Source organism: Schistosoma haematobium, chromosome 3 (assembly GCF_000699445.3).
Source record: "Schistosoma haematobium chromosome 3, whole genome shotgun sequence".
NCBI lineage: Eukaryota > Metazoa > Platyhelminthes > Trematoda > Strigeidida > Schistosomatidae > Schistosoma > Schistosoma haematobium.
In genome coordinates, this window is record NC_067198.1 from 22,587,403 (window position 1) to 22,613,665 (window position 26,263).

Genomic DNA, 26,263 nt, shown 5'->3' on the forward strand with positions numbered 1-26,263 from the left:
TGATTTTTAATATTTATTTGATAAGGCAACGAAGCTGTTCACTAAATAACTTTTCAAGTTTTATACTTAGTGTTATGACTTTAAGTCCGGCTTTCTATCGCGTGATTTATCCACCAATCAAAATACGACTTATACGAATCTTCACACTATGCCAAGCAATGATGTTCGACCGGTATGAGCAGTCTAGCGTCGTTATTGGTTCTATGTCCTCCTAGCCCGTCCACTTGAGTCCAGAACACAATACCAGCTTCTGCAATATGAATCGAATCGTTTACTTCAAACATACTCGGTTTATATATCAATCAGACAGACTACAACGTACCATAAAATAGAAAATAACATGTGTACACAAATAAGCCAAAAAGTGGCTGTGAACTCGGGAGACAGTAATTAATAGACTGAACATAGCTTAAGAACCGTAAATCGTATAATAATAAATTATAAGTCAAAATAAAGCTTATAATAAGAGGAATATAAATATACATAATCTAATTGTTGAATAGTTATACAATAAGAATATTTATAGAATATTAGTCCATTAATGGTCCTCGAAAGTTACCCGTAATTTAATCTTTGTTCGGATATAACACTTAGTTTAATGTAGATATTGTTCTTAGATAGTACATTTGTTATGTCATAATAATGTCAGAAACTTGATTACATATAAACAGATTAACAAAAGTATACGTTATGGCCATCAAGGTCTTTAACCTCTCTGAATAATGATAGATCAAATGTATAACTAAATACTACGATGACAATATCAATACCTACTTTTAAGAAATAAATAGTTTCTTCGGCAGCTTAACCTAAATTCATACAGTGTATTTTATTAAAATTTGTTTTCCTTTCTTTGTCATTATCCATACGATTAAAAAGAGTATAAATGAAATTCATCCGTTTATTGTATAGAGATAACATTTTACCTATACTATCGATTTTCTTTCAAAAAAGTAGGTATTCCTGAAAGTAAGAATTAGAAATTCACTTTGACTTAATCCTAAGGTCAGATTATAAACTTTTCTATTTTATTTCACTCTTCCTGTTAGTAGAACAATGTGAATAGAAATATAGAAACTCATCTCATCAAAACAATCTAGAGCAAATGTTAAGCGTATCGTATTGTTTTGTTTACTTACATCTTTTATTATTTGCTTTTTATTATTAGTTTTTTGACGATTGATTATAAATGTTGATTAAGTAGGTCGATATGTTTGTTACAAGAACATTCATATAGATTGATTAGGGTTATTATTATTATTAATGTCCTATCCTTACTTAAACACAAAAGAAAGGATTAAAAATCTACCAGTACTTAGTTTATGATCTAATCCTGTCATTAAATAAACAAAATTTCATCCAAAATCTTTGTTGACCAATTACAATGCAGTAAAACAAGGTCAATATAATCCACTGTGAGTTGATGGGTTTATGAAACAACCGGTGATTATTGTTTTGTCATATTTCATTGAAGTTTATGAATACGAGGTTTATAAACACTGATTTTACACATAGAATCACTAAAAATCAAGAAACAGTAGGCTGCCATTTGTCCTTGATTTGATTATTCAAAAGAGTATGATTATAACCTCATTAGGAATTGTCTTAACATTATGAATGAATAATAATGATCCTAGACGACCTGTTTTGTAAATAACAATCGTTTTCAAAACTGATGATCTTGACAAATTTCTTTAATCATTCTGGACTCGCTTCAAGATGAATTCATCAAGATCATGCTAAGAATGATCTATGAAGCTAGAGTACTCTAGGAGTAAAATATATTGTACAAGGTGCTGAATAATGTTTATGTGTTTATCTAAAATTGTTTAATTCATTTAATTGTGTAATTTACAGAAGTTATTTTTAAAAAAAATGGGAATTGACTAATAAGTTAACTCTCTAACCGTTGGATATCTGCTTTTTTTCACCACCACTACAACATATAAATGCGTTTGAAACATCCAGTTCATACTAATAAATTATATTTTTTTATGTTTATATTATTGTTGACTTTGTCTTGTTTGTTTATTTGAAGTTGTTTTTCTCAAATGGATTACAGTGTATCAACTAAACTTAATCGATTAAAACAAAAAAAACCCGTCAGATTAAATGTTATTTTTATCAATTAATTTTACTGGTGGGATATTTTAATCATGTGATGTTTTCTTTAAGGGCACTAAAATATCTTATTCCAGATGAAATGATTCAGCTTATACAATATATGACTGAAAATTCTTTAGTTCACATATTGTTATTGCATTTATGACGCCTAAATTAGATGCTTCCAATAAACGATAGTTTTGCATAAATTGAGATACTTTGATTTGATAAACAAACAATGTCTACTACTATAATTAGAATTATCAGGGGTAGATTTCGGGAAACAGTTAACAATATTTTTACACTAGATGTTCATTGATTCAGTCAGTCAGTCAGTCAGTCAGTCAGTCAGTAACAACGCAGAACTTCGTACGTACGCACATCAGTTCGAGTTGCCATACCACATTAGCACAGAGATGCAGTTGTCGATTCAAATCCCGTAGTGGTAGAGGTAGCAAGAGTATAAGCAGTAATCGGGAAGATTAGTGTTTGGAGATGTTATTTAAAGAGTATAATCCAGTGAAATAAATTTAAGAAGAGAAAAAAGGGACAAGGAGGAATCAGGAGATTAGAATTTGGGAGAACACAAAGAGTGTATGCACCTGCGCCATTGCAAACGATTTTGAGCCATGTCATTCAGGGTCTCTAACCATCGGTTGCTATCATCTCGTGGTCCCCAACCAGGTAGTCTACACCTACCAACATGGCTCAGTCCACTTGTCAGTGACTTCATGGACTTGTGCCATGTTTTGGTTTGGCCGCCTCTAGCTTTCTTCCAACCTACTCCTATACCACTGAACATAGCACGTCGAGGCAGTCGGTCGTTGGGCATACGTAACACGAGTCCCAGCCATCTCAACTGATGAAGTTTCACTACTTCATCAATTTATTTGCCATCCTTACCTAGTACCCGTTTCCTAACAACTGCATTACTTACTCGATGGTCCCATGATATACGAGCAATGTATCGAAGACACCTATGATCGAATACTAGTAACCTACGAATATCCTCTACTCTTACCGGCCATGTTTCACTGCCATAAAGTAGGACGGAACGAACTGCTGCGCAGTAAACACGTCCTTTGGTTGATAGACGGATATCTCGCCTACGCCATAAATGACGCAAGTTGGCAAAAGCTAGTCGAGCCTTTTGTATCCGTGCTGAGATTTCGTCATTGATTGCCTAAATCCTGAGGAATTGAATAGTAAATAATTTTAAAATGAGTAAGTGACAAACATTAGAGATGTTACCTCAGCTAGCTTATATACTTTAGGCTTTTTCTACAAAATTACGTACTGGCGATAATGAGATTTGCTAACTCCAGTTATATATTTTAATTTAATGAATAATCATCGCCTTATTCTGTACCGAATGTCTGATTGTAGCAAAATATCCTGATCATAAAATATAGAATAGTGTAATAAATCTTGTTTATTTATTCACCTGACTGGTGAATATTCATCACAATATAGATTTGAAAATGCATCTCGATGGCGATTAACTAGAATTTGTCTTGATCAAATCACGCTGTTGACTAGTTTTATTCGTAAGACATGCCATTTTCATAGCACAAGCTGTGAGATGCATAGGTTCCAATATGATCAATTCGCATTTCTTCAATGTGTAAATGTAGATGAATATGTTCTAACCACCGTAGTGGTTCAGCTCAATGTGTTCATAAACTATCTTTGCAATAGGTTGTAAGCTTATCATAAAAAGGGCTTTATTATATGCGGTTCACATACCTAACTAGTCAGTGAAAACGAAGAATAGGAAGATGTTTCTAAATATTTGTACAGTAAAATCTAGGTAATTCAAAAGTGTAAGTACATTATCGATGTGAGGATAACTACATATGTAGAACAGTAAAATGAATTTCAATGATGATAACCGAGAATGTAAGGTTGGTTCTACGCTTTACATTACCTGTCATTAAATGAACTCATGAATTCGAACCAACCTAATAGAAAACTTTTGAAACTAGTCAGTAGGTTATAAGGATTATAAGTTTATTTGTTGAAGCTAATGCTATCAAATATACTTCACATAACTCGGATCTAAAATCATTTCTATCCATTACATACTATAAAATTTAAGTGCTTTATTCAACATTTGATCTAAAATATTATAGTTTATAACTGCTATTATAATTATCATAATTTCAATCAGAATAATTCATTTTACTCATTTACTAAGTTTATCTAATGAACTTTCGATAAGAATGCTTAATTATATCTTCTTTGATGTATGAATTGTTTTCTTTTTGGTTGAAGTCCTAGCTATACATCTTCATCTATGTTTAACAACTGTCTCTAATTCATTTGAAATTTTCTTTTTGTTTTTTTTTGTAATTGAATGTTTCGGCTTTTACAACATCAAAGAAAAAATCTAATTCAAGATTTTAAAATGGTAATCATGTTTCTTATAATGTAATATAATGTACAAATTTGTTTTATTTCTATGTATAGTTAATGAGAAAACAGTGATGAGTGATAATTATTGAAACAGATTTTATCAAAGAAATTCGGACAATGTTTTCTAAGAAAATTTTTTTTTGAAAACATTTTCTCTCATATATGTGAGAAATCAATTTTCCGAAAGTATATAGATAAATAATTACATTCATTTAGTGTTGTTTGCTTGTATCTATCCATTGTTGTTTCGGACTGAAATTGATCAGTCTCTTATTGGTTTGGGTACATACTGTGTAGATTGCCTCGATATTGCCTTAAGTCACAAGCGTTTTTAAGCAAAGATGGATGCACATATCCCAATAAGAGACTGATCAATTGCAGTTTTTAAAAAAACAATGGGAAGATACAAACAAACAATACCAAGTGAATTTAAACTTCACCTCATTGCACAAACAGATGGCTATCAGGACTTAATAGCTAAGTGGATAACTCCGATGGCGTTTGAAGCGAACGGTACTAGGTTCGAATCTCAGAGTGAACATCAACTCTGAGATGCAGGTACATCCATCTGACGAGTCCCGAATAGGATGGAACGCGCGGCCTGGATTCTAATGCTAGCCACTATCCATCTTTGTTTATAAATAATTACGTTTTATTTGTGTGTTGATTGATATTTTAATTGAATGGTTTACCTATATGTTGAAATTTATTCAATACTTCAATGTTTTATAAAATTACATTCTATGTGAATTGAAGTTTACTGTCAGAAAATAGTTTAATAACAACTGTTAAGTTTTTTTGTTGATATTCTATATTTTACTTACTCCTTACTGAATTGGACATAACATTAATTTCATTCTTAAAATGTCATTATGATGAAAGTAGAATTCATGTCCTTATTGTTGATTTATATTACTGTTATAAGAGACTTGATAACTATGCTTGTATCCTTAGCTTCAAAGCCCATTGTTTTATCTTTAAAGCCAATGATATCATTCGTTTACTTAAACGGAATTAAATGATGAAGAGTTTCTACCTTTAACAAAGTCACTGAAAATAGATTACTTATTATCTCTACTACTGCTACATTTTTACTGTGAGAAACATTCTTTTCTTGAAGAATCTATTTAAGTATAGTAGCAACAAATAAAACAATTAGGTTGTAAGTAAAAGTTTATAAGCCAATTGTACAGTTAGAAATAAACAGTTAATTTGATTCAAGTGACTTATGTTTTTTTAAAGTTTAAAATAGCTACCTTTTTGTATGTGAATGGTCTATCAATGCAAATTTCTGCAACCCATAATTGGAGATTTTGGAAGACATTATTCTTTCTGCGAGTTCTTCTGTAGAATCAAAGATACCACAAATATTTTAACTCCCTTACCATTAGTCCCTTAATATTTCTTGAATTACATCGATCAACTTACAATTTAGTTAATGATCTGAGTAATGCAACATCTCGGGCACTATGTTATAGTGTTGGGCCGTTGAAGATAGCTACCAGGAGACCATGAACTCTAGTTCTCTGACAGATAGCGCTATTCAACACAAAGTACCAGGAATCTTCAAGGAATTGATCCTCGCTGATGTGCTCAAATCCAGGTCATTCAGCTTACATTGTGAGACGTTACTAGTGAGTCAAAATGGGTCGAAATGGTAACGTCTTAACATCAATTCCTTTAAGAATACAAACACCCCCTGTTGATGCATGCCGACTAATTCAGAACATAGGTCTAGGCAATCCTGATTACTATCTTTAACCACCTAACAAGTAATAATATATTTTAAAATTTTCCTAATCTTCCGTGTTTTATACACTATATTAATTTTTCTCCATTTCATAGAAACAGACTATGAGGAACCAGAAAGTCATATTGTTCGACATAAACCTGTTGGTATTAAAACATTGTTAAGGAAAACAAGATTCTCAAGAAAAGAATTACAAATTATGTATCAAGGATTTAAACAAGTAAAATTCTTTTTTACATTGATTACTAATTATCTGAGATCTCACAAATTTTTTACTTTTCAAACTATTATGTTAATTAAATTTGAAACCATAAGTTCTGGTGAAAAGCCATGGCCAGTGGAGTTCAACTAGGTCTGTTCTGAGATAGTAACTCACTGATGACAATGGTGGACGGTGGCGTATATTCTTGGATGGGTTGAAGTTAGACATTAACACCGTTGGATACCGGCTCAGTGGTCTAGAGGTTAAGCATTCGCGTGCGAGACTGATAGGTTCTGGGTTCGAATCCCACGTGTCGGGATCGTGGGTCCGCTCTGCTTAAGAGTCTCACAGTGGGACGAAACGGTCATTCAGGGCTTCCAGGTTTTCCATGGTGGTCTAGCTTCAATTGACTCTTGAATTCAATTATTAAATTAAAACATGTATTCACTTTCATATGTTACAAAGAAAAAGAATCAACTGATAAACATGAATTATGCATTAGATGATGAGATTTACTTCATATTTATTTCTGTAAAGAATTACAATTTCAGTTAGGGAAAATAATCATGATGCAACTAATGGTAATATTCCTTTAATAAACTAATAAGTAGAAAATTTTATTATTAATTGTCTACTTATTGGTTAATTTATCTCAAATTAGTAAGTTAAACCTTAGCATTGATACTTACAAACTCATCATAATAATGAAGGCAGGTAAAATTCAATTCATGTTAATGATGTCATATGAGCTTGACAGGAATCTATTTTAACAGATTGTATATAGAAGTTTAGCTATAAAAGTACTAAACAAACCTCATAATCAACAATAATTTTTCTTACTAAATTGAATATGAAATCACTTTCAAAGAATTATCAGTGGTCAAAATACTCTATTTATTCAAGGAGTGAAACACTTCATTCAATCTCAACTAAAAATACTGTTATATTCAATAATAGAAGCATTAAGAGCTTCACATCAAAGTATTCACAATATTTCATTTAGTCTGCTTGAATAATATTCAAATTAGGAAAGAATAATGGAGAAACAATCAATTTTCCATAAATAAAAACGATTAACAAAATTGGTAGAACTTAGTACCAATCAGTGTTCATTGATGATAATGTTAAATGAACAACTTTCTATCTCTTATATACAATCTACATAATTTCATTCTAGAACTCAACTAACTCAATTACTGAGAAAGTTGAAAACTAATATCGTTTCATGACAAAAAAGATAAGCCGTTTGACGGCAGTATATATATAAATGGATTCATAAAAATCAACTTGAACATGAAAAAAAAACGTTTCCACTGATAAATTTGTTAATCTCTTGACTTTTAATAAGTCAGCTTTTTTGTAATCCTTGTTTTATTTCTAAATATAACTAATATAAACTGTTATAACTTGTGAACTATATGCCCTGTTAATGTATAACGTAACGATACCGCCAATTAGAGAGCAGTGACTTATCGATCGGGTCAATGACGCGTAAACCCGTAAGAGCAGTCTAGAGTCCTTATTGGCTGTGCTTCGTGCCTAGCCCAGCCAGTTAAGTCCAGAACACAGATCTCAACCTCTAAAAATGAATCATTTATTTCAAACATACTGAGTTTATATACCAGCCAAACAGACCACATCGTACCACAAAATATGAAACAACATTTGTACAAGCATTAGTCAAATGTGGTTATGAATGAGGGAGGTAGTAAATAATAGACAGGGCATAATTCAAGAATGGTAGATCGTATAGTAATAGTTCATAGGTCAAAATAAAGCTCACAATAAGAGGGACATGAATATGAATAGTTTAGTTACATAACATTTATACGATAAAAATGTACTCATATTATTTGTCCATAAATAGACCCCAAAAATTACCATTTATTATTCTTATCGGGACATAACATAAACCGGTAAACATAACAATAAATGCAACTTTTAATTTTATGAAATAAAAAGAGTAGAATATAAGTGAATACGAAACCATATCAACTTACTTAGTTGATTGAATAAAAAGTAAATATAATTAATAAAAAAGGGAATTTCAGTAGTTGAAATCATGAGTTAATTAAAGCCCGTCCATCATGAGAAAAGTGAATTCTCTACTTTTTCATTCTTATGATAGGTTTACTGAGTAATTAAGGTGAATAATGATTGTCAATGTTATTAATTGTTAGGAAAGGTTAATACGTAGAATGTGAACAGATTTCAAAAGCACAATATCCCAATATGTTTCAAGACGGATCTCTTATGTTTCATCATAACAACTAATTTTGAAGAACGACGAACAGTCGATAGGGAATTTTGCTACATTTTATTCTAGTTAACAGTGTATTTTGAAAGTGTCAATAATTGGATAAGTTATGAACTTATCAGACAAATAGCGTAAAGAAATATCTCTAGTTTAATTAATTTTTTTTTGCCAGCTTTTTTAGAAAAAAAACATATGTGAGTTGGTTTATTCACGTTTGAACTGAAATCTTTTCTGAAACTGATGCTCATTTCATATCGTTCACTTAAAACCACAACATTTGAGTCTACTCAAACTATTTAATGAAAGTTTTCTGAACAGAGATCGCTTGATATACCATCTAATATATGGTAATCAAATGCGTTTATTACTCTTATAGATTAGAAATAATCATTTACTTTTCATTTGAACAAAATAAAGCCATCAATAAAAGACTTAATTATCCACGGTAAATATTCAAGCTCACAACCCCAAGACATCTTTCGTTGACATTTATAATCATTTCAAATGTACACAGTAATTTGTAATAGTTTTACAAGCTAACGAAAGATAGAAATAAATGAAAAAAAATCAATTCTCAAATTATCAGATTGACTGAAACATTAGGAGTGTAATTTCACAGTGTTTATCGAAACATGGAAGACAAGGTATCCATCGAAGGGATCTCTTCAGTGAAATTATTATTCAACTGCACATCTGTATATATGTGTATAAGCTTTCTGCTCGAACACTATAGACGGGATTAACAACTCTAAGTTCTGCTGGTCATGATTTTTTTTATTTTCCCACTTTTATTTGACTTTTTCATGGATATATGTTAAAGACAACACTCTCATCATCTGAATTTTCAGGAACCGACCTCCCATTAGGAGATTCTCTTATTAAATTAGAATACGCAGATATTATAGCTCTATTTGGTGAAGACGCTGACAAAATGTAATGTCTTCTAACCTCTTTACTCAACAATTCAAGCATATCTAGGATACGTTTTTTGCCTTCTAAATGCCAAATTTCGCTTCAAAACTGGTGTCCAACAGCTTCTGAATTAATGATAGATGGTGAAAAATTTGAGTAGGTCCATCAATTCACTTGTGTTGGTGTCTCACGAAATCTGTAAATGGATTCGGAAAACTTGTCTAGCTTTTGTCAATTTATGTCACTTGTGGCATAAGTGAGATACCCATCTGCCAAATAAAAAACGACTCTACTGCTCTGCAGTTCGTCCACTCGATTTTGTGTCTGTGAAACATGCCTTTCATATTCATAGATTACTAGGATTCAATCATGGGTATCTTTGATCCATTGCTCATATCTGTTGGGACCATCAAGTTGGCAATTTTGAGGTTAATGGCGGAGTACTAGGTAAGTTTGGCAAATCTACTGACGCGGTAGTGAATCTTTGTCAACCGTGATAACTTGAACACTTATTACACTCGCCCATCTACCGACCAACTCTACATGCTGTGATATCTGATGTAGTAACAGGTTGGAATACAATTAATAATGGTACAACGAAGACATGAGGCCAATCCATAAAGACACTGAATGTTGAACTCAGTCATATAAGTAAGTGGAGACTACCTGCTCGAGGTTTACGTGATTATCGTAACAAATGGTTTGAGGCTTTAAGTGGCATAGTCCTAAATCGATCATAATTGGAAAGGTGCATTCACCCTTAGTCTTCTCTTAGGTCTCACATTTCTGAATTCCCTATGAAATTTCTTATTTCACAAATTTATATTTTCTTGTCTCATTATATCTTCAATGCCTAATGTTTTCTATTACAACTAATACTGATAGTTCCTCTACAATGATAGGGTTTGCTTTGAGAATTTCATCTCATTGTATTAATGGAGCGTAGAAAACTGAACTGATGTACATAGGTACTACGTTTTATGTTGAGTATGATTGACTGATTGATTAATAAAAACCTAGTTAGAATATTACCTATTTTAGTGAAATTTCTATTCATAAAGTTAATTATTAAATGTGACGAAGTTTTCTATTATGTCAATCATTTGAAAAATGATAAAAGTGACTGTCATGAGTGACTTTAAACTTATAAAGAAGATTGGTAGAACTGTATTGTATTGTATTCATTATATCCTGTTTAGAGTCTTTCAAACAATTTGTTTATAAAGAAAATTAAAAATATTTTCAACATTTTAAGGGGATTTTTAAAATTAGTTATTTTCTTCTTCCCCTTTTTTTGGTATTTTTAGGAATGTCCAGCTGGTACACTTAATGAAGATTCATTTAAAGATATCTACTGTAAATTTTTCCCTCAAGGAGGTAAGTAATAGTTACATATTTTAAAGATGATAATGATGTATAATTGTACAACGGTTTGTTCATTGTTTTTTTCAAATGAACCTAATGGAATCTAACCAACTAATTTCAACAACAGGATGTGATTTTTTGATAAGCTATAGAGAAAAAAAAACAGTTGCCTTAATTGTAGCATCTTAAAACTGAAGTACACTGTCCGTACATTCATTTGAAAATGTTATGTAGATGACAGTTTAATTTTCATGTATCTATTTGTTTGTTTCATTTTTTCTGATGAAATGAATCAAACTAGAATAATTCAAATAACTTATCGCGGAATAATTTAACTTGACCTTATTAAACAATATGTAATATATTATGATCGAAACCCCAGTGTTAAAATGTAGTGTCTAGTACTATGTCAAGCCCAAATATTTTATTCTAGCTTTCAGATAGATCTATTTATTCACTCCCCTTGACTCATATTTTGATCTTGCCAATTATGTGCTTATTAACCTTGACTTTTTATATGAGAGTATGTGTGTATTGCTTACCCTGTTCATCACTTACCTTCGGCTTATTTTTGTCTGGCTGTAAATATTGAGTCAAGCTTCATCGAACAGAGTTGGGATGTTTGCCTTTTCCGACCTGCTTCTACGCTTCGTTTTCTCACTTCTCATTCACAATGTTTATCTGAACAAATGAGTGCCTAAAATAAATTCATCAAACACAATCCCTTGTTTAGCTCCTTATTACAGCCGTCAAATAAACAGGGTTAACCTAAGTAATTTATCAAGCTAAATGGAAGATTTATTTCCATATTTAATTAATTCATTCTTTGAAATTGGAATCAGACAAACGGGTCACCAAAAAAGTCTTAATTTTGACTGATAATCTGGACTTACTTCCTTCTACATGAAAATGGACGTAAAATGCGACTGTGCTTAAGTATTCTGGAAGAACAGACGAATAAATTTTAATTTTATATGATCTATAAGAGTATTCTAAGGTAATAAAATGTTGAAATTCATTTTAAATGTTAACGATTGACACTACTATTGTCTGTGAAAATACATAAATTGTTGATTTCTAGCTAATTTCTTTGGTCATTTATCATTTTATTGAACATCACTTTTATATCACACCTAAAAGTCATTCAGTATTATTAGGTTATGCTTTGCTGGATAGGGTCGATTCGTAAGATGGTGGTTGGAGGTAGTCAACAGGAAACCGTGGACCTGGGTTTGGTGCTACTTGGCACTCGTCATCAAGGTGTACCTGTAATCCTGGGGGAACTGGTGCTCCCTGGCGGATTCGATCCCATGTCACCGAGCTTCATAATCAGAGACGTTACCACTGAGCTATCCGGGCCGCGACCGATCTCCTGTAGTGCATGCAATATCGAGTCACCCAGACTGGTGGCCACATTGGAACTTGGTCGATAGCATTCGATCTGCACTAAGAAGGACTTGACACACATGACAGTGATCACCACCCAGTGGTCAATCAATTATGAGGGTCGATTTGTAGTTAAGTTTATCAATTTGTGCTAGTTGATAAATGATGATATATATTAAGTGAAATCAAACAATATAATTAATTAGGTAAACACTACATATTAATAAAACAGTTTCACTTCTATCGATTATCAAATTTTCATGTTAAAGTCAAACTAATATTGACACTGAATCTTATTTATTACTTTACCTTATCATATTTATTACATAACATAATGAAATGTGTTCAGATTGAATAAAAGTAATAAACAAAATCATTTTTAATTGATTAAATAATTATCAACCCACATATTATGGTACAATTTTTAGTGTATAATGCATAAATCATCAGTTCAGTATTTATTCAATTGGACTAGATTAAACGATACTAATTTTTGTTGCAAATAAATTACTTTAGAGTATAACTCTGATAAAATCACCCTTCAAATGTGTAATAAAAATTCAATACTTTCCATTTGTAATTACATTTAAATAAATTATTCAGATGATAAACTTATCAAGTAATTAAGCAAAGATGGAGAGTGGCTAGCAGTGGAATCCAAGACGCGCGTTTCGTCCAACTGACGAGTCCCAATTAGAACGAAACGCGCGTCCTGGATTCCACTGCTAGCCACTCTCCTTCTTTGTTTAAAAAGCTTGTGAATTAAGGCAATATCGAGGTATCCGCACAGGATGCACATATGTCAACAAGAAAGTGATCAATTGTAGACCTAAATAACAATGGGGAGATACAAGTAAAACAACATCAAGTGAATTTATCAAGTAGTTGATTTTATTTAAAAAAGAAAGGTTTAGTGATTAAAAGATATTTGCTTTACGGTAGAGTTCATATAAATAACCTCTGATTATTTATCAGGTTAAACACCTATTTGAATTACAGTCATTATGTCTTACATCTTAGTCTTAATTAAAGTAATTAATAAATCAATGTACTTTTTCTACATTAAAATATTTAACTTATGTGAATAGTCTACAGTGAACTTTTTATTCATTTGTTTTAATCAATTATAGTGTATTTGTGTAAAAATTAATGACATTTAATTCACAGTTTTATTTCATAAAATAATTTACTTTTAAAGTTTGATAAATACTCATTCACAGAATGGGGTTTGTGGAGATTGTAGTAATTATAATAGTTGAATTCATGAATCGATGTAAGCTAGACCACCATGGAAAACATGGGAACACTGGATGGCCATTTGGTACTAGTGTGGGATTCCTCAGAGTTCTCGTTGATCGAATTCTCGAGCATTGATCTCCTACCAAGAGGTCCAATCATCTACTTAGAATACGCAGATGACATGACCCTGTTTGGTGAAGATGCTGATAAAATTCAGAGTCTTTTGGTATCACTGAGCAACAATGCCGAGATATTTGAGATGAGTTTCTCCTCCTTTAAATGCACGTTTTTGCTTCAAAACTGGTCTATGTCAACACCTGAACTAAGGATAGGGAGTGGAGCAGTCGGACGCATCGAAAACGTCACTTTTCTCAGAGGTCCGATCAGCCCCAATGGGTCGGTGTCCGACGAAATCTCTACACGGGTTCAAAAAGCTCGTTTGGCTTTTGACAACTTACGTCACCTATTGAGAAGGCAAGATATCTATCTCTCAATTGTGGGACAAGTATAATGAGCAGCGATTCGTCCTTTTTCACTTTACGGCTGCGAAATGTGATCATTAAGAGTAGAAGATACTTGTAAGCTAGTATTTGACCACATATGCCTCAGAAATATTGCTTACATCACCCGAGAACATCGGGTAAGTAATAGTGTTGTTATATTCAGGATATTAGGGTATGATGGTAAATGAGTTGATTAGGCTGTGAATTTTCATCGACTGACATGATTCGGCCATGTGTTACGTATGACTGAACACCGATTACCACGACATGCAATCCTAACCGGTGTTGGAGATAGTTGGAAGAAAGTTAGGGACGACCAAACCAGAACGTGGCATCAGTCCTTGAAGTCACTAACTTCTAGTCTGAGCCATGTTGGTAGACGCAGACTATTTGGTTGGGGTTCGCGTGACTATCGTAATCAATGGTTGGACACTCTGAGTGATATGGCTCAGAATTGATCACAATGGTGTAGGTGTATACACTCTTTATCTTCCTTTAAACTATGAGATTAAAATCCATTCATACCTTTCTTTCTACGAACTAATTCTTTCCTCCTGTACTATATCCTTATTGCAATCTCTCATTTATATATTACCACGACTGAATTAGCTACTGTTATGAATCCGGTGTTCATCTTGTTGTGTTAATGAGGTATGGCAACTTGGACCGATGCATATATGTGCCTGGTCCTATGTTGTAGCCGACTGACTGACTAGCCCCATCAGTGCGCATCCACGACCCCGTTCGCGGGATTCGAATCCAGGACCTTAGATCTCGCATGCAAACGATTAACCTCTAGTCTATTGAGCTGGCTGGCATCTAACGGTGTTAATGTCTAACTTCCATCAATCTATGAATGGCTGGGTAACCAGTGATTCCAGGCTTTTCATGATAATCTAGCTTACATCAACACATGAATTCAACTATTAAAATAAATTATTCAACAAAAAGCCCTTGAATAGAAACATATTCATTCACAAATGTGTATTCGAATGTTGTGCCAACAAATGTTTTATAAATACTTAGTTTATAAAGACAAAAACTTAGGGGGATTGTAATGTGCAATAATTTATTGTTTAACTGAAAATACACCACTAATCCACTGAAACTATCTAATTAATTCAACGTTACAAGTTACTGATATAATTCGTTAATGAAATAAATTTATTTTTTAAAAAATTCTATGAATGAATCGATCTCCATTTTTATTTTTGGAAAGAAAAAAAAATAAAATGCAAAGAAACAAATTTGAATAAAACAAAACAACAACTTTAATGTACTTCCACTTGTCTTTCAATAAATATGCTTGTGTATATATTTAAACTCAATTAGAAATGGACAAATTTGATTTATGCTTGTATATAATGGATATATTGATTACTCGTGTCCAGAACATATTTTTTTTGAGAAAATTTCCGAATGTATTGTACTAAGATAGACTGTGAGAATAATATATAATCAACTAGTATTTAGCATTGATATAAGTAGAATATACTATGAATTATATAAATGTAATATAATTTTACATGATTATTTGGTTTTATTTACTTTTATGGATGAAACCTTTCATTTGTTAAGAATCATTAATGAATATAGGTGTTTGTATGAGAACAAATGACGATGTAGATGGCTATACCTTATAGATTTTCAGTAAAATTCTAAAAGGTCAGTATCAGTTCAGCTAATGCATTGTACTGATTTGACGTCATGCTAGTAGTTATAAAAAACTTGTATAGGATTTGAATACAACCATTACTGATCTATCCTTATAAAACATAATTACCGCGGACTGAAAATGTTTAAGAATACTTCCATCATATTTCTTGCTCCTGGTAGTAAACACTGTTATCATTGTTGAGTCTTGTTCTCTTATGTTTATGCATTTAGCAAACGTGGTTAGGTGGTTAGGAATCTCTTAACATATGACTTCATAGTGAATTTGATCTAGACCACTGTCCGTGAAAAAGATCAATGAAACCATTTATCATATGCGTCGTGATCTCTCAAATTATTCATATAATGAATATGAAATTACTATCTTTGTTGTTGAATACTTGAAAATAGTCATCAGATAGAAAACGAATGAAAATTATAGTTGTTGAATATCAAAATTAATTACATAACAAGAGTCGTAGTGTAATTCTACTCTTTTATAGGACACATTATACATTTATGTTACCAGTCTGTTGATAACATTTTCTCTATTTTACTATATTACTATATTCATCATAAACGCTTTCGGGTGAAAATAAATTTAATTCTGAAGTATAGTTGCACATGCTTATTCAAAAGTATTTTATTTAATAAAATTAATCGAAACCAGATTTAGTATCTATTGCATAATTATGTTTGATAAATACTTGGATAGTAAACACGTCTACCAATTCTATCCATAGTTGTTAATTAAAACAGTTAAATTTTATCCAAGAAATCAGTGGTTTTGTATTTGCATAAGCAAATGAACTGACTGTTTTCCAGTGAAAGTTGAATCAACTGATTAAATTTATAGACGATCTGTTTAACAAGATGTGTGCTAAACTTTTTTTTTTAATTAAATATTTCCCAAAACAACCAGGATATCATGTAAGTATAACAGTATAGTAGTTTTATTCAGCATATCGAACTACTGTAAGATAGCTAATAGTGATGAGGACAAGGGAGGGAAACTAAACAACTAAGTTAATACTTTAAAATAAAGTTGGACAGTAGCTAACTGTGATATTCAGGATATTCCAAAATAAGACTGATCAATTTCAGCCCTTACTATCAATGAGAAGATTTAAACCATTACAAAAAATCATTCAATGTAATGCATTTAAATTTTTAAAGTCATTTTTCATTTCAATGTATATAAGAATAGTTCGAAATGTAAATAAATAGAATTATGGTGTATGCTGCTCATGTCGACAGTCATAAGTAGTATACTATCATAAGTATTACTATAAATACTATACTGTTATAAGTGGTATATAACACCAATCAGAAGTTGAATGCCTGGCATCATAGGGTTGAGAAGATCGAAGAGAAGAGAACGAGAACAGTGAGTAATTGTTATAGCAATGAAGAAACGATGAAGTTTGAGATAATTGATGGAGGATTTGCAAATAAAGTATTTAATGTATAGTTTTCACAATTTATAAAAGAACTCTCTGTAACTGTGTACTAAACAAAAAATTGTCTGTCCACAACTGTGTTCTTGTTCACTACAGTACTATTACTTAGTTACTGCTACAATTTTATCGGTAAACTGCGACAACCCTAATACATGATTTTTTAACACCAATATAAAACACTATGATAGTAAGTAAATATTATATGAATCTCATTTTGTGTACATAATTCCAATATATTATAATGAATGCCTATAGTTATCAGTCCTTATTTCTAATATTACAGTTAAGTTTTCATTGATGTATACAATTATCATTCAAATCTGATAATTTAAGCTCATACTTACAAAGCTGATAAGTTGTTAGTTAAACAAATAAAGCAATACATCTGATGAAACAGTAAGGTTTAATAAAATGATGAAATCAGAGATTATTTTTCTCTTAAATTATGTTTTCATCTAGAATGATTTGATAGTTAAATACATTCTCTCATTCATATAAGATGATATAAATATGGATTTCATTCAAATAGCTAACAAGAAATTCAAACTTTTATATTCAGTCAGTCAGTCAGCTACAATATAGGACCATGCACATATATGCATTAGTTCAAGTTGCCATACCTCATTAACACAACAAGATAAATACCGAATTCATAAAGTAGCTAATTCAATGATGGTATTATATTAAAGAAAGATTGTATATAAGGATATAGTACAGGAGGAAAGAATTAGTTCGTAGAAAGAAAGGTATGAATGGATTTTAATCTCATAGTTTAAAGGAAGATAAAGAGTGTATACACCTACACCATTGTGATCAATTCTGAGCCATATCACTCAGAGTGTCCAACCATTGATTACGATAGTCACGCGAACCCCAACCAAATAGTCTGCGTCTACCAACATGGCTCAGACTAGAAGTTAGTGACTTCAAGGACTGATGCCACGTTCTGGTTTGGTCGTCCCTAACTTTCTTCCAACTATCTCCAACACCGGTTAGGATTGCATGTCGTGGTAATCGGTGTTCAGTCATACGTAACACATGGCCGAATCATGTCAGTCGATGAAAATTCACAACCTCATCAACTCATTTACCATCATTCCCTAATACTCTGCGTCTAACCTCACTATTACTTATCCGGTGATCCCAGCACGTTCCTTTTTTGTTGTAGAGGAACCTTATTAAGACACTACATCATAGAATCAAGACTATATGCACTATGGATACGATTGAAGATGAAACGAAGACATTATTTAAAACCCTGAAGGAAAATGGATATCCGGAGAAATTTATAAATAAAAACTTAGCCAATAAAAGACAGAGTACAGAATGCCCAACGGTAAATAAAAAGCCTCTGTATATACGCTTACAATTCAGAGGCGACTCACCGAGTGAAATGTTAAGACCTAAGTTAAGTAGATCAATTCAAAGGACTTTTAATGCAGCTAAACTACAACTAGTATTCTCCACACGACCAATAATCACTACGAGGTTGAAAGGTAAGTTACCTAGACTAGCCACCTCCTTCTGTATCTATCAATTCAACTGCTCCTGTGGAGCAAGTTATATTGGCAGATATTCTAAGAATTTCTACATTCGGGCTCATGAGCACCTACTCGTGTGGTTAAGCAAAGGTGTTGTCAAAACTGTTAACAGCTCCATCTTAGACCATTTAGTCCAAACAGGACATACAACAAACATGGAGCAATCTTTTGCAATAGTCTATCGTGTCAACAACATTCTACCTAATTTCGTCAGACTGCGAATCCTACAGACGGCTGAAGCAATTGCTATTCGGATCAAAAAGCCAGAGCTTTGTATCCAAAAGAAGTACGTTCAGCCACTCCTTTTACCCTGGCCAACTAGCTAATAATCAGTCTTATAATGTGGTGACGTAATCTGATTAATGTTAATTTTATGTCCCAAACTTATTATTATTATTATTATTATTACTGTTATTATTATTATTGTCTTCACACTTGATAACCCCTTCTTGAGGAATTTATTCAATATCCACCCCTGAATCTACTATGTTTGACCTAACTATTTTACATATTACGTAATTTCCGATTTGTAATCACAATATTCTCTCTCTCTCTCTTACCCCATGTTGACCATATTTATTCTGATAATTTATCTCACAATTTCATTTCGCTTATAAACTGATTCAAGTTAACGCTTCGTATTAGTCAACCTCAACATCAACGATTTGATTTTATGTGACAAATAATTCTTAATTCACATATTACTTTGCCTTAAATCTAGCCAATTTTATGGATTATTAATTTGGATTTATAATTGTAGAACCTGATGAGAAAATATTGAAAAGAATATTCTTCGGTCATACAATTGTGTTTTAATATAATGGGAATTTTTCAGTGATCAATAAAATCAATTAAGAATATCAGTATACTTTTATAATTCAGTTTAGAATAATCAGTTTTTGCTTCAGTTCATTTACATTTCTCAATCATCATTTTATCAAGATTTTGGATATTGTGTTCATTTTTTCCTTCACCAATTAACAATTACTCAGCTTGTTGAGACATAATCTGTTGTATAAACTAAACGGTTTCATTTGATCGCGAATCTATTACAAGTAAATTTATGGTTAACTAATAGTCATACTTAAAGATAATATTAATTTCTAAGAAAATAGACTCATTGTTACTAAGTAAACGAAAGTGTCAAAAATTAAAATATACGTGTCTAGGATGAAGACTAGGGATGAGAAGTTTAACGCTGAAGTTTTATATTTATTGCGGGTATCTTTATGATTATACTTCATCTGACAATCTATCGAGTAACTGTTATAACTATAGTCCCCAAACTGATAAGGAATCTATGTGTAGGCTATCACATGTATTCAGCTAAACGTGGTCATCAATACAATCATAAGAATATTTATAAAATAAATTGTCGAATTATTATGAACTAAAATAACATAGCCCATCTGCCAAATAGAATCAGTCAAAGGTTTCACTAATTTAAACGTGTACAGACCTACGTGTAGGCAAGGTGGCTATCGATTGTTTATCACCAAGACCAATCAAAAATCAAAACGTAGTGTTTTAGTTTGAATCAGTCAAAACTGCCTTTACTATCATAAGCGTATTCTCAACTAAACCATACACTAGTTGATATCTTCAGTTTAAAAATCATTAATTAAAGTATACTGATCAGTACCCTTACTTGATCTAGTCTTTGGTAAAATTAGTGATGGCTTAACCATCCGAAATGTTATTTGTCTAAATACAATATCAAACAACATTATCTTGATTGTGAAACAAAACTTAATTTATATTATTTTGTTCAAATGATAATTATCAATAGGAGAAAACTACCGGCTAAATATCTCCTGCTGATTACTCCCTACTGGTTAACACATGACATAAACAATCTGAGTAGTATGGGGTTAAACAGTTATAAATGCCGATCATTAATTTACAGTAAATTCTGTGATTTTATACGTAAGAATCAATCGAAAAAGACCCTTTTTTAACTGTGAAAAACTATGTAATGAGAGGTGGGGTTTCATGATTTTACAAACAAATTTTCGATTGTTAAAATAGAAAAAGCACGCTGATTGATAAATATATGAAATGACATGAAGTCTCTGAGTGATATTTGTTCACAATACCGTATAGTCAATCCAAGCTGATGGGGCTATGATTTACGGACGGCCTTTAAGGGACAATGAAGTGACTTCGAGACAACTCAACTACTTACTAGGGTTAAATGAAGGTCATAAATTAGTATGAAGAATTAAGATATTACCGTTTAGAGTCTAAAGTTACGGTTGGGAACTAGAGTAAGCGTTCTCACCACAAACTGACATCAGCTACAATGCCAAAATGCTATGTAACTATAACGATGAACGAGTGTTGCGCCAAAATCCAAGACTTGCTAACCTTAATTTCATTGGTTATCACACGAGAAATTATCTATGAATACGATTGTACAGCTTAAGAAAGTGATATCGAATGCACATTTTCAGAAAACGATTAGTACCAGCTTTGCAGAAAACACATGATCTGCGATTCAGGTTCTGTTTTAAGTACTATTGAACTATTTTGAGTGCATTTTTGTGTATACTCAAGTAATAATGGTATGAATGTATTGAAGAATTATTGTTAGAAATGCTTGGACAGTTATTACAATTGATACGAAATGATCATATCTTTGAAGAGAACTATAATCTTTATCTCAAAATATCAATTGATGACGAAATTCTGTTTATTTTGGATCTTTTCAAATTTTCTAATTACTCATGAAACCAGTGAGTTCTAGCAAGTTATATGTAATTAATAACCGCAGTTAAAGTTAGTAGTGAGAACAGAACTAATCATCTAACTATTATTTCATTGGTGGATAATCAGTGCCGTTATGTAATAACAAATTATACTGCTAAGGATTACTTGGTAAACAAATCTGACATAAAGTAATGGTATTGATCCACAGCAAATAAATACATTACAAACAAACTCCTTCCAAGATACAATATTTATAAAGAAGTCGATTGATACCTATTCAGTATTTCATTACTACCGATGAGAAAGGTGGTCAAGGGTTGACCCTGTCACTATGATTCGTATTTTAGTACTTATAAAGCTATGTCATAACATTTATCACTAAAAATACAATTTATATTGAGTAGAATAAAGTTGTATTAAATTTTTTTATTCCGTTTCAATCAGTTATTTTATCAAAATTAGTGTCTCTTAATATTCAGACTTGCTCATTTTAGAGAGGTTAATTCCGATAAAGTTTTCATTGATTTTGAAAATGATAGCACTAAAGAAATGACTTAATTCACAAAACCATTATTTATTTATCGAAAGATTACACTTAATCGTTTACTCACTTTGGTATTTGAGTTTTTTCTCTTAAAAACAAACAAATACTACTTACATGTTTACATCAATTATTCATACAGTGAATGGAAGATAACAATTGTATTCTAAGTTAACAGTTACCGATATTCTTCAATAATTTGTGTAGACAGAAAACTGGAACATAACTGTTTGTTGAAACGGTAATATTATAAATTTATATTTCATTGAATATTTCACGTTACATTTTGTTTTAATTGAATAATGATTTCTTTTCTTTTTTTACATTTTAGATGCAACTGTATACGCTCAGTTAGTATTCAGATCATTTGATCAAGATCGTAATGGGACTTTAACATTTGAAGTAAGTTAGATTCAATAAAATAATTTGTGAATTAATTATAAACGACTCATAAATAGCTAGTAAATTCATTGTTTAATCCCAAGATTGAAACTATTAATAGTAACATGGGTTTGTAATATCTCTTTGTTAACTAACATCCAGGATTTCTGTCTCTCAGTAGCTGATGATATTTAGACATTCTGAGTACATTACCTGACGAGTCACATATCCAACTGTTACCCATAATCTGAACATCCTTAAACTTATTAACATAAGTAGTAAGGAGCTCCGATAGTGTCATTAAAAACGTTATAGCTTCCGTTCATTATTTGATACAATTACATAAGCGACTATTTCTGACCCTCAAATATTTCTTTACATTACAAAACAATCAATTTTAAAAACTTTGAAAATTCCTATTGTTCAAGTTAGAAAGACATATAAGTGAACAAATATTGATTTTAGTTAAACCTTCATGATGCTTCTTTCTAAAATTATGTAATATTGGTTTCCAAAAATTAAAATGATTAAGTTATATCAGATAATTTATGATCCGTTGATAACAACTAAATGGATTACGTAATTAAATTTCAAAACCTTGGTAGCCATAAAAATATAAATGGGGAAACATGGAAAAGCTATAGATTAATCCAGTCGAAGAAATAGAACTGTTAAGTATAAATTTATTGGAAATTCATTGTCATCGATCCCTCCTAAAATGCTTTATTTGATTTATTATTGACATAAACTAGAGTAACACCTCACAACAATTTCACTGTAAAGAAGAATGATCACTAAGCTGTTACGCTTTAAATATCAGAAGCCAAGGTAGACTAAATGCTCATTTAACTAGTTATGATTTTAACTCAAATGTATCTTACACAATTATTTACGCCTGTTACCTCTCGTGGAGTAGCATAGACAGTTCACCAGCATTCCTCATCCAACTCTGTCCTCGACAATCCTTTCCAGTTCTTATTCATCATTTTCATGTCTGTTTCCAATTATCAACGTAACGTCTTCCTTAATCTTCCTCTTTTCCACTTCCCTTCAGGATTCCAAGTTAGCGCTTGCTTAGTAATGTAGTCTGACGATTTTCCAAATGTATATCACATCCATCTACAGCATCTTTCCCCAGTTTCCTCTTAAACAGGAAGCTGGTTTGTTCTCTAACACAGTAGGTTGTTGCTGATAGTATCTGGCCAATGGATATTCAGTATCTTACGTAGACAATTGTTTATAAATACTTGTACTTCTTCGATGATGGTTGTGGTAGTTCTCCAACTTCCAGCTCCGCACAGTACAACTGTCTTGACGTTCGTACTGGAGATTCTGTTTCTCATATTGGTTGACAGTTGTTTTGAGTTCTATATGTTCTTCAAATGTAGGAATGAGGTCCTTACTTTGCCAATCCTTGCCTTCACGTCGGCATCGAATTGTCTCAGTTTATCGACGGTGCTGATCAGGTACGCGAAAGTGTCCACCTCCTCCACTGTTTCTCCATCAAGTGTGATTGAGTTGGTGTTCTCTGCGTTGTATTTCAGGATCTTGTGTTTTCTCTTGTATACGTTTGTCTTGACCTACACTTGTTGGTGTGTATGGGATAGAAGAGCTAAGTGATCTACGAAATCCAAATAGTAAAGTTGCATCCACCCTGTTCATTATATTCTGTGCTTCCCGTCAGATGTGGAGGTCTTCATAATCCAGTCAACCACCAAAAGAAAGTGGAAGGGAGAGAGTAGGCAATTTTGTCTGACACCGGTCCTCACTTGGAATGCATCTATCAGCTATCCTTCATGAACAACTTAGCGGTGTAGTTCATCCTATGAATTTCGTACGATGTTGATAACTTTCTCAGGTACACCATAGTGTCGAAGAAGGTTCCATGATGTTCTTTATCCACGCTGTCGAATGCCTTCTCATAATTATGGAAGTCGATGTATAGTAACGTAGTGTCACGATTTGGTCTGTGCACAACGGATCCTTACGGAATTCAACCTTTTGATCTGGAAGCTGGGCGTCCATCGAATCTTCCATTCGGTCCGACAATACTCTGTTGTCTCTGTAGCTCTCACACTAATTGAGATTTCCTGTTTTTGGTATCTTGATGAGATATCCTTCTATCCAGTCTGTCTATGGCACTCAGTCTTCCTCCCAATACGTTCTGAATAGAATGTGGAGCATTTTTGCAGTTAATTCTATGTCTGAATTCAGTGCTATAGCTGGTATGTTGTCTGATCAAACTTCTGCTTCCCCACTCTTGATTTATCTGATGGCCAATCTGATTTCTTCGGTCGTTGGTGAGGTAACATCTACAGGAAGATTTGAGTGTACTTCTTCGATGACTGGTTGGTTCAGTAAGTCTTGTCTATCCAAGAGTGCTTCAAATTGTCCTGTTCAGCCTTTCCTCTGTTCCTGAATCTCAGTGATTGACTTGTCTTCCTTATTTTTAGCTGGTCACTTTGATTTATTAAATTTCCCTGCTAATTTCTTCGTTGTATTATAAAATGCATCATCGATTGAATAATAACATTCATTAAACTTTAATTTTCAAATTATTTCTGATATTTCCTAAATTGTGAGACGAATTGTTCAATTGTAAGTGTGTTTTCTCTTCATATTTTGAATGGACTATATATGGATATGAAACTACACGCGTATGTTAACTTGGGATTAGTTATATTAAATGAAAATTGACATTATTTACTCTAAAATTTGAAGAACGTGTCAGTTGGTGACTGCCCTTAATAAATCTATTTTCAAACCACCTTTATAGCTTGAAATAAAATGTGTGATTTTCTTATTAGTTATAATAATACCATAACTAAATTTTGATCCAATCGAAATGAATAGGTATTATCATTACAATAATTCTGTACTTTCATTGCAAATAGCAGAATAAGAGTTCTGTATTTTATACAACCCATATTAAAAAGAAAAAAATTTGTAACTAAGGCTTATTTACCAGGAATTTACTTAATCTTTATTATCAATCATATTGATCAGTTTTCAATGTGTACTTGTTTCAGTAGTTGAGGTCATGAGTCATTTAAAGCTAGAACGTCATGTAAAACCTGGAAGTACTAGACGGCCATTTCATTCTGTTGTGGGACTTCTCAGCAGTGCGCATCCATGATCCCGACTCGCGAGATTTGAACCGAGGACCTATCAGTCTCGCGCGCATGCGCTTAACTATTAGACCACTGAGCCGGTATCCAACGGTGTTAATGTCTAACTTCAACCAATCCATGAAATTGAGCGACACATCTACAATTGTACCTCAGAACAGACCTGGTTGAACTTCATTGGTCACTGCTTCTCACTAGAACTTCAGTATATATCCCTCTTGAAGCCAATCTTATGGGTCCCTGGTTCGAATCTCACAGGACGGGCTCGTGGATACGCACTGCTGAGGAGTCCTACAATGAGAAGAAATTGCCGTTCAGTGCTTCCAGGTTTGTCATAGTGGTCTAGTTTCAGTTGACTCGTGATCTAAACTATTCAAATTGCGATAATATCCACAAAACCCCTTCTGATATACTTGTTTGTTTAGCAATATATTCAATGTTTATCGTGTTTAATGCATGGTACACAAAATGACAAGTTACGTTGGGCATTTCGCCTGTATGATATTAATGGTGATGGTTATGTGACTAAAGGTGAAATGCTTAAAGTTGTCAATGCAATTTATGATTTATTGGGAAGAAATACAGAACCGCCAATTAATGAGTCGACCACAGCTAATCATGTAGAAAGAGTATTTCAAGTGAGTTATATTTTATGTTTTTTTATGGCTAAATTTGTAAATGAATTATTTATTGTGTATTGAGTATTTGAAATGATGAT

General features: G+C 32.3%; 1 protein-coding gene across 1 annotated transcript in view; it reads left to right on the top strand.

The window, feature by feature from the left end:
- KCNIP4 (Kv channel-interacting protein 4) overlaps positions 1 to 26,263 on the top strand; it is a 50,789-nt gene that overhangs the window by 17,498 nt on the left and 7,028 nt on the right. The window contains exons 3-6 of the mRNA XM_051213296.1: positions 6,364 to 6,488; positions 10,947 to 11,016; positions 22,368 to 22,438; positions 25,971 to 26,183. Of these exons, the coding sequence (XP_051069260.1) occupies positions 6,364 to 6,488; positions 10,947 to 11,016; positions 22,368 to 22,438; positions 25,971 to 26,183 (479 nt within the window). The remainder of the gene's footprint in view (positions 1 to 6,363; positions 6,489 to 10,946; positions 11,017 to 22,367; positions 22,439 to 25,970; positions 26,184 to 26,263) is intronic.